At 43.5% G+C, this 14,010-nt stretch overlaps 1 protein-coding gene across 1 annotated transcript; it reads right to left on the bottom strand.

Annotated features, from left to right (window-relative positions):
* Nucleotides 1–2,176: 2,176 nt before the first annotated feature.
* On the bottom strand, nucleotides 2,177–12,073 carry LOC101544645 (ATP synthase subunit alpha, mitochondrial-like). Its single transcript, XM_055145670.1, is given in 4 exon segments — nucleotides 2,177–2,882; nucleotides 2,884–3,141; nucleotides 3,328–3,764; nucleotides 12,061–12,073. Coding segments are annotated over 4 exon segments (1,383 nt in total). The 3' UTR covers nucleotides 2,177–2,207.
* Nucleotides 12,074–14,010: the final 1,937 nt, after the last annotated feature.

Below are 14,010 nucleotides of genomic sequence, written 5' to 3'. Positions count from 1 at the left end.
AGCAATAAATGAGATCATAAAGCTGAGCAGGAGGTGGTTTGTGGGTGTGTCTCCCACATACCTAACTTTTGGCTGTTTAATTTCTTGGTAAATTTGGCCCCAAGTTGTTGGGGTCTGGCCAAAGGCACAGCAGCAATTTTGGGGTATCTGGAAGTCTGAAGCCACCATCAGGCTGCTGATGCACTCGCCCCACAGGTACAGACTGACCTGCTGGCAGCACCATACTTCCACCATGTTTCTTTATATTATTTCATACACAAGTAAGGTCATTCTGTATCTGTCCCTCTCCTGACTAATTTCACTCAGCACGATACTCTTCAGATCCATACATATAGCAAAAAATTGCATGATTTCTTCTTTTCTTTTTTGGGGAGATGGGGGACTCACATCTGGTGATACTCAGGGCTTTGGGTCTGCACTCAGAAATCATTCCAAGTATGCTCTGGGGACCATATCGGATGCTGGGGATCGAATCTAGGTTGACTGCATGCAAGGCAAACACCCTACTTGCTGTATCATCACTCTAGTTCCCTGGTTTCATCTTTTCTTAGAGTCAAGTAGTATCCATTGTGTACATATATGTATGTATATATATATATATATACGTCTATATATGTATATATATGTGTGTATGTGTGTGTGTGCACCACGTTTTTTTATCTGTGCAATTTATTTATTTATTTATTTTTTTATCTGTGCAATTTATTTATACCAATGAAATAATACAGCCTAAACCAGGAACCAAAGAACTGGATTCTGGCTGACCTCCTCTCTTTTACCCAGGGAGCCTCAGGCCAGTCATTCACTTCACTTTTCTAGTTTGTAGCAGAGCTAATAAAATATTTGAGCTGTTTACTTTACAGTCTTTGCAAGGGCCCAAGAGAACCCTGGGGAAACAAAGCGAGACCTGAAATTGCTTGCTATGGGAAAGGGGAGATGGCGCCAATATTCTCAGCAAAAAAGGCTTAACCTGTGACTTTTGTGAGGAGCTAGAGCCTCTGCCTCTGTCAGACTTACTTGTTCTGGGTTAACCATAGACCCTCACATCTCAGCAGTAATTAATTAGTGTTTTAATTGACATGTAATTATGGACCTGTAATTAAATGACAAGTTTTTCCAGAACTCCTTAGAGTTGGGATGGGTGACTTCCTCCCACCTCCCTCTGCTTCTGGAAGCCTCAGCAGCCATGTCCTTGTCCCATCAATGCCATCATGTAAGCGCATCTCCTGGCCTTGTTCCAGAGACTCAAATAAACCTCAAAAGAGATCACCTACTGCAAACATTTCTCAGACACCCATTCCTGGCTGAGAGTTCTGGAGCGCACTCAGAGGTGGACGGGTCAGTTCCTGCCCAAACAAAGCCCTGGAAGCTACTTCCGCTCCTGAAAGCCACAGTCCAGTTACAAATTAACTCCAGCTGGACTGCTCAGTTAAGAATTCTGAATTCTGAATTTTCTGGAGTATCTTCAATATCTACAACATTGATATCACAGTAGTGGATGGATGGGATATAACACAGAAACCGGCTCTTGACTATCAAAAACATGAATACAGAAGGTTCACTTGCAGCAACAGCTTAGTAAACTCTCAGACAAGGACTTAAACATCCTCATGGTAAGATACAGCAATTTTCACAAATTTTCCTATATATGGAAGAACGGTGAAAAATACACCTTTTCCTATATATGGAAACTTTTTATTTTTTATCATTCCATTAGCCAATTAGGGTTAACAAACAATATAAAATAAATTTTTGTGAGCCAGCTCTGTGTGCAGGCTTGAGAGGTGGTTTGGAAAATGGAAACAATGGTGGAGGGGAGGTGACAGTGATGGTGGGATTTGTATTGAAATATTGAGCAACTTTGCAAATCACGTATACATAAGGTGGGGAAAAGATAAATGACTGCTGGATTGTAGTTTTAAGCATTTTTAAGAAGTGACATTGGTCTGTCCTTGCTCCTTCCAGAGGGAGTTTAAGTTTATTGGATTACACCCATCACAGTGCTCCCAAGGCACACCCAATTTTATCAGGCACTTCTTTTTTTTTTTTTAACAGTCCAACCAATACCGAACCATTTATTTTTAACCATGATTTATGTACATCTGGAGTATGACAGTACTCCTTTTATAAATGGAACCGATTACTAAAGACAAAAGCAAACTGGCATTTTGATGTGAACTGGCACTCTGACGTGAATCCATAGGAGTTTAAGCTTCGAATCCAGCCAAGAAGTTTGTTACAATCTCTTTCAGCTTAGCATGTGACTGCTGTGAGATCTTTCCATCAGCGCTGATATCACCCAAGAGGGGCTGGTGCTGGCTGATGACATGAGACAAGAAAGCATTCTCAAACTTTGTGATCTTGCTGGGCTCTAGTTTGTCAAGATATCCCCTCACACCAGCATAGATAACTGCTACTTGTTCTTCAATAGCCATGGGCGAGTACTGTCCTTGCTTCAGCAACTCAGTCAGACGCACACCAGGACTTAAGAGCTGCTGAGTGGCGGCATCAAGGTCAGAGCCGAACTGGGCAAAAGCAGCAACCTCACTATATTGAGCCAACTCCAACTTCATGGTACCTGACACCTGCTTCATGGCCCTGGTTTGGGCAGCCGATTCGACACGGGATACAGACAGACCGACATTAATGGCAGAGTGGATACCTTTGTAGAACAATTTTGTTTCCAAGAAGATCTGTCCGTCAGTGATGGAAATGACGTTTGTTGGAATGTAAGCAGACACATCACTAGCTTGTGTTTCGATGACGGGCAGAGCAGTCAAGGAGCCACCACCAAAGGAGTCATTCATCTTGGCTGCTCTCTCCAGCAGACGGGAGTGCAGGTAGAACTCATCAGCGGGATAGGCCTCACGACCGGGGGGGTCAGCGAAGCAACAGGGACATCTGACGGTAGGCCACGGCCTGTTTGGATAAGTCATCATAGATGATCAAAGCATGTTTGCCATTATCCCTGAAGTATTCTCCCATCGAGCAGCCTGAATAAGGAGCCAGATACTGAAGTGGGGCAGCATCAGAAGCAGTGGCTGAAACCACAATGGTGTACTTCATGGCATCTGCGTCAGTCAGTCTCTTCACCAGCTGGGCCACAGTGGATCTCTTCTGGCCAATAGCAACATAGAGGGGCTGGAGTGATAGCACAGCGGGTAGGGCGTTTGCCTTGCACGCGGCCGACCCGGGTTCAAATCCCAGCATCCCATATGGTCCCCTGCGCACCGCCAGGGGTGATTCCTGAGTGCATGACCCAGGAGTAACCCCTGTGCATTGCTGGGTGTGACCCAAAAAGCAAAAAAAAAAATAAAAAATAGCAACATTGATACAGTACAGCTTCTTCTTTTCATCAGTGCCATCATTGGAACGTTTCTGGTTAATGATTGTGTCGATAGCAATTGATGTTTTGCCAGTCTGTTGGTCACCAATGATCAGCTCACGCTGACCACGACCAATAGGCACCAAGCTATCCACAGCCTTAATGCCAGTCTGCATTGGTTCCCGCACAGAGATTCGAGGAATGATACCAGGGGCTTTCAGGCCGACTCGCCTGCAGGTCTTGGAACCAACTGGACCCTTTCCATCAATGGCATTTCCAAGGACATCTACTACACGGCCCAAGAGCTCCTCACCAATAGGCACATCCACAATTGCACCAGTTCTCTTTACAATATCTCCCTCCTTAATCAACTTATCATTTCCAAACACGACAACACCGATATTGTCAGGTTCCAAGTTCAGAGACATGCCCTTTAAGCCTATCAGGCACTTCTAATCCTCTGTGTTTATCATTAACCTCTCCTTTGTGCTCTTCTTCCTGTATCTGTTAATCATAAATATCCCCAAATCAGATCCTGTAACCTGTAGGTTAAATCTTCTGAGGACTCTGGATTTTGTATATGTAAGTGATATATTTTGCCCGGAGCCAGAGGTTCTTCATCCTCTTAACAACTTCTGCAGTTCTAGTGCCAAGTTGTTCGTCATGTTGAGTTCTCAACTCAGGTACACGTAACTGCTGCATTCGGAGATATTTCTTCTGTTGAGAGCAAATGGAATGTCAGGAACTAGTTTGGAGTTCATCAGGAACTCGGGCTCTGGGCACATCTTTTCAGCTCCACCGTTCTTCCTGCACTAACATACACCTCAGAGACCTGGGTCCTAGGAAAACAGGATAAGAACACTATTCAGGTCTCCCAAAGAGGAATTGAAAGAGCTATGCTTGGAGTATCACGTTTCACTCAAGTGAGAGAAGGAATCTGGAGTTCCGACTGCCTTCGATGATCGATCGAGGATCAGGGACGCTGCCTCGTTTGCCAAGGCATCAAAAATCAGATGGGCTGGACACGTAATGTGATTTGGAGATGACCACCAGACTAGAACTGTTAGCGACTGAATTCCATGGGATGTCAGAAGAACGCCTGGCCACCTACGATATGATCAGACTTCTTTGTCAAGACCCTGAATGAACGGTTTGATGCTCTTCATGTTCCTGGACTGAGCAGATGCCACTGGGCTACACTAACACGCAACAGGGATGAATGGAGACATTACTGGTGCCCGCTCGAGCAAATCAATGAGCTACGGGATAACAAGTGATAAATGTCAAGTGAAATATTGTTTTTCTCTTTCCTTTATGTTCTTTCCATAGTTTATTTTAGAGCATTGTTCTTTTTGTAGTGTTGTATCTCTTACAAAATGACTAGATTAGTAAGAAGTAAATTTAATATAATTGCTTAAATGGATTCCTAGCTAAGGAAAGGAGAAAGCAATATGTCCTTTGATGGTATTTCACCCTTGGGTGGATTTCCAAGTAATCTAGAGTGCTGAGACCTTGAATGAGATTTTTTTTTCTTTTTGAGTCATGCCCAGTAGTGCTTAGGCATTACTCCTGGCTCTGCACTCAGGAATTACTCCTGGCAGTGCTTGGGGGACCATATGGGATGCCAGGATTGAACCCAGGTCAGCTACATGCAAGGCAAACATCCTACCCCCTTTACTATATCTCCAGCCTCTTGGATGAGAATGCAACAGGGGACCCTAGGTGATGCTGGGGATTGAACCAGGGTCAATTTAACCTGATTTAACCTCTGTACTATCTTTTGGGTACCAGTTTTTTGTTGTTGTTGTCATTGTTTGCTTTGGGGCCACACCCAGCGTTGCTCAGGGCTTACTCCTGGCTCTGTACTCAGGGTTCACTCCTGGCAGGGGTTGGGGGATCATATGGGATGTTGGAATCTAATCATGGTTAGCTGTGTGCAAGGCAAATGCCCTACCTGCTGTATTATTGCTGTGGCCTTGCTTTATCTTTTTCCTTTAAGGTTTCTATAGGCGTTAGGAAGATAACTTAAAGATCTGGAGTGTTTTATTGGCATGTGAGACCCCTGAATCCCCGATACCCCAAAACATCCTACAAACACTACCAGTTGTAGCTCAAAAAAGGAAAGTGTGTGATTATATTGCATTTATCATTCTCTTATTTCACTCTCTTATTTCATAATGTCCTCGAGGTCCATTCATGTTGTTGCGAATGGCAACAAATGTTTCATTTCTTATATTATGCCTGAGTACTATTCTTCTGAATATCCCCACATTTTCTGTATCTTTTATTCATTGATCCACATTGATCCAAAGTATTCCCATATTTTCTATGTCTTTTATTCATTGATCCACATTTGAGTTATTTCCATATCTTTGTTGTTGTAAACAGTGTGATAAGGAATATGGAAGTGCATATATAATTTTTGAATTAGTGTTCTCTTCTTTGGATAAACAGCCAGAAATGGAATTGCTAATCAATAGTAGACAAATCTTTCTTTTTTTACCATTTTAATTGAAGTACTGAGATTTAAAATACTGTTAATTATACTTTTCTGACAACTCATTTTTGAGTTTCTCAAGGGCTAATTCCTGCACTCAGAATTTACTTCTGGCAGGCTTTGGGGACCATATGGGAGCTGGGTGATGCTCAGGTGGGTATGAAGTGCCAAGTGTTGAACTTGGAACTCTGTGTGCCAGACATTGTGCTCCTACCTTTTAGATATCTCTCCAGTCCCTACTCAACTAATTTTTTGAAATTTTATTTCTTTTGATCATGCCTAGTTGTTCTCAGGGGTCACTCCTGGTGGTATTTGGAAGAACATATGTGGTTCCAAGCATCACCCAGGTCAGCTGCATGCAAGAGAAGCATTTTCAACTATTTCTCTGATCCTCTACTTGGTAATTTTTTTTCTTTTTAGGTCACACCCCGCAATGCACAGGGGTTACTCCTGGCTTTGCACTCAGGAATTAACTCCTGGCGGTGCTCAGAGGACTATATGGGATGCTGGGAATTGGCTCAGAGGACCATATGGGATGCTGGGAATAGAACCTGGGTCGGCCGCATGCCAGGCAAACGCCCTACCCGCTGTGCTATCGCTCCAGCCCCTACTTGGTAATTTTTAATGCATAAATTATATTAAGATCCATGTATACTATTCTGTGATAATATTTGTAAATATATAGATTGATAGTTATCAATTACAAATAAATTTACATATTCAGGTAAACTCTAGTAGCAAACTATGAAAATAATCTTTTAAGGAAGAAATCAAGGGGGAAGAGAGAAGAAGAAAAAGGGAAGTAATGGGGAAATAGGGGTCAGGGGACTTGGGTTTACCAGTGATGAAGGAAACTGTATATCCCAAACACAGACTCAACAACACTGAAAACATGTCGTTTAGTGAAAACACTAAACGACAACTATAGCACTTCGAAATGTGCTTGTCAAAGTGGTAGGTGTGTGTATATTGAGGGATGGGGGCGCCAGGAGGAAGCATGGGAACACTGGTGAAGGGAAGTTGATACTGATGGTGGGATTGGTGTCAAAATATTATATGGTGTCAAAATAACTCAAATCACAAGTCTTTAATTAAATAAAAGTTTTAATAAAAGATCTCTTTGGAAAAAAGTTCTTAGATTGTAGTTTTTCAACTGGTTTTGACAGATTAAATTGGCCTATATTGGTCAGCAGTAATAATGAAGGACATCCTAATCAGAGGAAATAAAATACAGAGTCAAAAGGAATAAAAATAAAAAGATAGGCAAAGCAACTGGAAGTGTGTGCGTGCATGCATACGTGTGTGTGTGCGCACGTGAGTATGTGTGTGTGTGGGGTAAGAGTGGGAAGATGGTAGTAGACACAAGTCACAAACTCAAATGCATTTAGAGTTCAGGCATGTAACATAACTTATATGAAATAAGCCTGAGACAATAGGGAATTCTGAAGACAGTACTATTTTCCAGCATGCTCTTACTTTGGAGTTTACTTTTTGTTTGTTTGTTTTTTGGGGCCACACCTGGTGGTGCTCAGGGTTTCCTCCTGGCTTGTACCCAGGGATCACTTCTGGTGGACTTTGGAAACATATGCGATGCCGGAAATTGAACCTAGGTTGGCTGCATGCAAGGCAAGCTCCCGACCTGCTGTACTCTGGCCCTGATCTGGCTTTAAGCCACATAGAATGCAGCACTAAGCATCCAGAAAAATAGTTCAACGGGTACACTTGCCTTGCACTTGGATGGCCTGGGTTTTAATCCCTGACCCTTCATATTGTCCCCTAAGAACCACTAAGAGTGAACCCTGAGTACAGGGACAGGAGTAAGCCCTGGTGCCTCTGAGTGTGGCCTCCAAACAAAAACAAAAACAAAACAAAAAAAATGCAGGACCAAGAGAGCAAGATTATGCTAAGATTATCTATTATTTCGTTGCTAAGAGTAACCAAAAATCTGGGCTGTGACTTTTTGTGTAAAAATCTTTTAATTTTAACGGAATAAAAAAATGACACACTGATAAATGAATATTAGCTTGGACTAAATATGGCTCATGGACAGCTGGTTTGTATTTTGTATTGAAGACATAGATTGAGGACTTCACCCAATAATAAATTATTGAATTCAGATCAAATGAAAAACCGCAAATAGTATTGATTGCAAGCAGAAGAGAAGAAAAAAGAATAGTTAGCCATTTAAGGCTGGTCACTTTATCTTAAGGACTGATTGTAAACTTTTGTTAGTTTGGAAATCTATTTTTCCTTTTCCGTACCCGTGAGCTGAAAAGACTAGCACGACTGGCTTACACTCACTGTATCAGTCATGATGGACTCAGTTTTAGTATTCATTTTAAATTTGAGCACAGAGCCAAGAGTAATGGCTGAACATCACTGGGTGCGGCCCCCTTCCCCTAAAAACAAAGTCATTGAAAATACAGATATATTATTTTTTGAAAATTAGAGATTCAAAAAAACTCACGGCTGCTTCTCCCAGAAGGGAGCATAAATTGAAACTCCCATAACCATGCCACTGGACTCTGCACCAGAGGCTGTTTCCACTTGGGGTGCCCCAGAGGGGTGCTGGTGAGAGCCCTCCCCGCCCCAAGGGACCCTGCCCCAGCAGCCGACCTCCACTACCCGATGCCTCTTGGAGAGCCCAGCAAGCTACATGCATGGCACCTGCATGGCAGAGCCTGGCAAGCTCCCACCTGCATGGCAGAGCCTGGCAAGCTCCCTGTGGCATATTCGATATGCCCAAAACAGTAATAATAACAGGTCTCATTCCCCTGACCCTGAAAGAAGCCTCCAATCATTGGGAAAGATGAGTAAAGAGAGGCCGCTAAAATCTCAGGGCTGGGACGAATGGAGACATTACTGGCTACTGCTAAAGTAAATCAAAGAACAATGGGATGACAGTGATACAGTGATTAATTAATTTTGCCAGGTCCAACCAAGTAAAATGTGGTTGGAGGTCATGTGGGGGAAGGGTGAGGCGGGCGGAATACAGACTAGAGACTGAACACAATGGCCACTCAACACCTCTATTGCAAACCACTACACCTAATCAGAGAGAGAGAACAAAAGGGAATTCCCTGCCATAGTGGCAGGGTGGGGTGGGGGGAGACGGGCCTGGGGAGAGGGGGAGGGATGTTGGGTTTACAGGTGGTGGAGAATGGGCACTGGTGAAGGGATGGGTTATTGAACTTTGTATGGGGGAAGCATGAGCATAAGGATGTATGGATCTGTGACTGTACCCTCACGATGACTCTCTAATTAAAAATAAACTAATTAAAAAAAAAGAAATAAAAGAGAAAAAAAAATAAAATTAAAAAAAAATTTAAAAAGATGCATTAAAACTATAATTTTTCAAAAGAATGATAAGCACTCCTTTAGAAGGGATTGATAATAAAAGTGATAAAATCTAAAAAAAAAAAAAATTTTGCCAGGTCCAGTGGTGTTCAGGCTTACTCCAGCTCTGCAGGCAGGGATCACTCTTGGCAGGCTCACGAGATCATCTGGGGTCCCCTGGATTAAACCTGGGTCAGCTACATGCCAGGCAAATGCCCTGAAAGGACATAACTAGCATAGCCTTTTCTTTGTAGGAAAAAATATTTTTCCCTCCCCCAGAGCAGACCTTGGAGTAAGCAAATCACCAGGTGGCACACAGCCCCATAGAGAACGAGTGACCCTGTTTCCATATCGTGTGTGTGTGTGTGTGTGTGTGTGTGTGTGTGTTTGTCTGTTGACATGAGTGATGTATTCTGCCAAAGGACAACTCCATGACTGTCCTGAGGTTTGTTCCTGACTAGATACTTCAAAAAATAGAAGGCTGGAGAGCCAGATGAAACTAACTGCCCATTTTGATTCTGTACTTGTGCTTTGCTACAGATCAGAATAAAAATGCAAAACTCAGCCTGCTCATGCAGCCCTCAGAGTGTATAAAATGAAAAAGTTTTCAGAGCCTCGAGGTTCCAAGTTTCTTAGGCTTGTGAACCCTCAGTGCTGAATCCCTTGTATGAGTGTGTGTGATGTGTGAATAAAACCTTGAAATATCTGTCCTATCTCTGTGTGTCTAGGTTGGCTGTGGCCACTTAACATGCCCTACCTGCTGTCCTATCGCTCTGACCCCAGTCAAGCATATGTCTTGACTCTGCTATTTGCCTGGTGTCCTTCAGCAGGGGGCTTCTTGTGGTGATCTCTTTGAGATTTAAGCTGATCTCTATCACGGTACTTACAAAGGAAGTACAGGGCTGAGAAAAATCTCTCACTTCCTTTGAAAGCCTAGAGGTGATCCATGTTACGTCTCACTGTTAAAAACAGGCTTTAATTTTTGGAGCAATTGTGGGTTCACAGAAAAAATGGAGTGGAAGGTACAGAGATTTCCCTTCTACCCTGCCTTCCCATCACACAGCTTCCTCCTCTTCAACATTTCCCGTTAGGATGGTACCTTTGTTAGAATGAATGAACACCAGTATCACACAGGGTTGATAATTTAGGTTAGGGTTCATGCGGGTGACTTATAATCACTTTTCATTGGTCTAAGCAAGTTACATGACCACAATCAACTTCAAAGGACACGTGTGGGAAATGCAATCACCCAGAAGGTTTTTGTAATATTTGAGGCAGACTCAAAAAAAAAAAAAAAACTACCCTGCCACTGTGTTTAAAAGTGATGCAGAGGCAGAGAGATAGTAATGCAGGTAGGGTGATTGCCTTGCATGCGGCTGACCTGGTTTGATCACGGGTATCCCATACAGTCCTCTGAGCCAGCCAGGTGTGATCCTGAGTGCAGAGCCAGGGTTAAGCCCTGAGCACTATCGGGTGTCTCCAAAACCAAAATTAAATAAAAGTGACACAGATAAACCATGAGACATGTTATGTAATTAATCTCGCTGGACTCTCGTGCTCACTGATGTCAACGTTTGCGGGGGTAGGGTCATCTAATAATTGGTGACATTGGGCTGGGCATTCGGATGCAAATGCCTCCACTTTAAAGTACTTGGGTGCCTGGATAAATTCCCGTACCCCACCCCAGTTATATTCTGGGCAGTGCTGAGGCACACTAATACCTGCATTTTTTTTCTCATTTCCTGAGTTGTCCCACCTCCCTCTCCCGCCCACACTCCTTTTGAACAAAGCTAATCAGCCTGTTTATGCCTCCCTAGTTCTAGTTTTACCATAACCATGCCACTGGACTTTGTGCCAGGCTGTTTTCACTCGGGGTGCCCCAGAGGGGGGTGTGCGAGAGCCCTCCCCGCCCCAAGGGACCCAGCCGCGGCAGCCAACCTCCACTACCCAACCACTGTCACGCTCCAGGCTGTTTCCCACATGATCGGACGAGCCTCATGCATGAGTGAAGTCCCACGGAACCCAGGTAATGCAGAACTTTGTGATCCTGGACTCTGGGCTCAACGGGACCCAGGAGCAGAGATCCTCTGCCTGTTTCCCCAGACTCCAGTGGCCCAGGGGTCACACCCATAAGCCACCTCCTGCAGGTGCCAGATAATCTCCTCATCGGCCACCCTCCAGAACTCACAACTGCTTCTCCTGGAAGGGAGCATAATATGAGGTCCTCATAACCATGCCACTGGACTCTGCTCCAGGCTGTTCTCACGCCCCAGAGGGGGGGTGGGTGAGAGTCCTCCACACCTCGAGGGACCCAGCCCTGGAAGCCGACCACCTCCACTACCCAACCACCTCCACGTTCCAGGCTGCTTTCCATACGATCGGGCCAAGCCTCACGCATGAGTGAACATATTCCTGGACACATCATAAGACACTCCCTACCCATTTTCCATAAAATCATAGGGAGAAATATATATATACATATATATATGTATATATATATATATATATATATATATGCCTCTCGGAGAGCCCAGCAAGCTACCGAGAGTATCCTGCCCGCACAGTAGAGCCTGGCAAGCTCCCCATGGCATGGTGTATTCCATATGCCAAAAACAGTAACAATAACAGGTCTCATTCCTCTGACCCTGGAAAAGCCTCCAATTTTTGGGAAAGACGAGTAAGGAGAGGCTGCTAAAATCTCAGGGTTGGGATGAATGAAGACGTTATTGGCGCCTGCTCGAGTAAATTGATGAACAACAGATGACAGTGATACCGTGATACAGTTCTAGTTTTAAGTAGTTCTCAGGCCATTTTGACTGAATTTGGAATTTAAGGAACCCATCAATCTATTCACATAATCACATAAATATTTCTTGAGCAAGAAGTCTCCAGGTGTTCTTACCTGTTCGTAACATGTTTCTTTTCTTTAGACAATTTAAATGACATTTTATTATAAACATTATATAAATTTCAGGCGTACATCATTGAAAATCAACTTGTGTTATATAATATTAAAAGTATTTACGAGCTGGCAATGTAGAGTATGTCCCTTATGTGTGAGAAACCTGGTTTTGAACCCCAGCATTTAAAAAAAAAACTAAATAAATATGCTATATTAAAGGTATATATTATAATGTATAAAATATATGGATGTTATATAAATGCATATGTCAGAAAATAATATTTATTAAAAGTGCACTGGGCTGGAGCGATAGCACAGCTGTTGGGCATTCACCTTTCACGCGGCCGACCCGAGTTAGATTCCTCTGCCCGTCTCGGAGAGCCTGGCAAGCTACCGAGAGTATCCCACCCACGCGGCAGAGCCTGGCAAGCTACCTGTGGTGTATTGGATATGCCAAAACAGTAACAATAAGTCTCACATTGAGAGACGTTACTGGTGCCTGCTAGAACAAATCGATGAGCAACGGGGTGACAGATCGCACAGATCCCAAAAAGTGCATTACTTGGGGCCGAATGACAGCACAGGAGGTAGAGTGTCTGCCTTGCAAGCGGCTGACCTGGGTTCCATCCCCACCATCCCATATGGTCCCCTGAGCACCACCAGGAGTAACCTCTGGGCATTTCCAGGTGTGACCCCCCCAAAAAAAAATTAAAAGTACACTACTAAAAGTCTGGTTTTATCCTTCATCATACAATTTACTCCTTTTAGCTGATTCACCCTCCATTCACTTCCTTCTGGTAAGCACAAATTGGTGGTATAGTCTAAAAGTGTATTCTTGTTTTATTCAGTTTCAGCTCATTTGGTGTTTTTTTTCTTTCCTCTTACTATTGTGAGTGATACCATATGCTCTTTGTCCCTGTCTGGCTTATTTCACTGGATTATACACATACTGTTCTTTGTGTTTATTCAGGTTGTAAATGGCAGAATTTCATCTTTTATTTTGCAGCGAGTAGGGCATTCGCCTTACATGCAGCTGACCCGTATTCGATTCCTCTGCCCCTCTCAAAGAGCCCAACAAGCTACCGAGAGTATCTCGCCCACACGGCAGAGCCTGGCAAGCTACCTGTGGCATATTCGATATGCCAAAAACAGTAACAACAGGTCTCACAATGGAGACGTTACTGGTGCCCACTTGAGCAAATCGATGACAGTGATACAGTGATTTGTTTAATTAATTTTTTAAAGATTTGCTCTAAATAGTAGCCCATATCCTTTTATTTATTTATTTATTTATCTATCTATATTTTTTGGCCATACCTTTCTGCAATCAGGAATTACTCCTGGCAATGTCTGTGAGACCAGGTGGGATGCCGTGTCGGTCACGTGCAAGGCAAGCAACCTACCCACTGTAACACTTCTTTTTTTTTTTTTTTTTTTTTGCTTTTTGGGTCACACCTGGCGATGCACAGGGGTTACTCCTGGCTCTGAACTCAGGAATCACTCCTGGCGGTGCTCAGGGGACCATATGGGATGCTGGGAATCGAACCTGGGTTGACCTCATGTAAGGCAAACGCCCTACCCGCTGTGCTATCGCTCCAGCCCCACCCACTGTAACACTTCTTGAGCAAGATTGCTTTAAAAACAGATGTTTTTTTCACCTGTTTATAATATTGCTCAAGTTCAGTGTTCCATATTCATGCTCACTCATCCTTTAGGTCTTTTTCAGTTTGTTATTGGCTGTGGTTAATAATGCTGAAATAAACATAGTGTTGCATGTGCCTTTTTTTGTTTGTTTTTGGGACACACCCAGCAATGCTCTTGGGTTTCAATTGGCTCTGCACTCAGGTGTTCGGGGGGACCATCTGGGTTGCTGGGTATCAAACCTTGGTTGGGTGTGTGCAAGAAAGCACCCTACCCACTGTGGTATCTCTCCAACCCCATCTTTTTGAG

The sequence above is a fragment of the Sorex araneus genome, chromosome 8 (assembly GCF_027595985.1).
Source record: "Sorex araneus isolate mSorAra2 chromosome 8, mSorAra2.pri, whole genome shotgun sequence".
NCBI lineage: Eukaryota > Metazoa > Chordata > Mammalia > Eulipotyphla > Soricidae > Sorex > Sorex araneus.
Note: the sequence above shows the minus strand (reverse complement) of the source record. Positions and strands in the feature narration are given on the sequence as shown.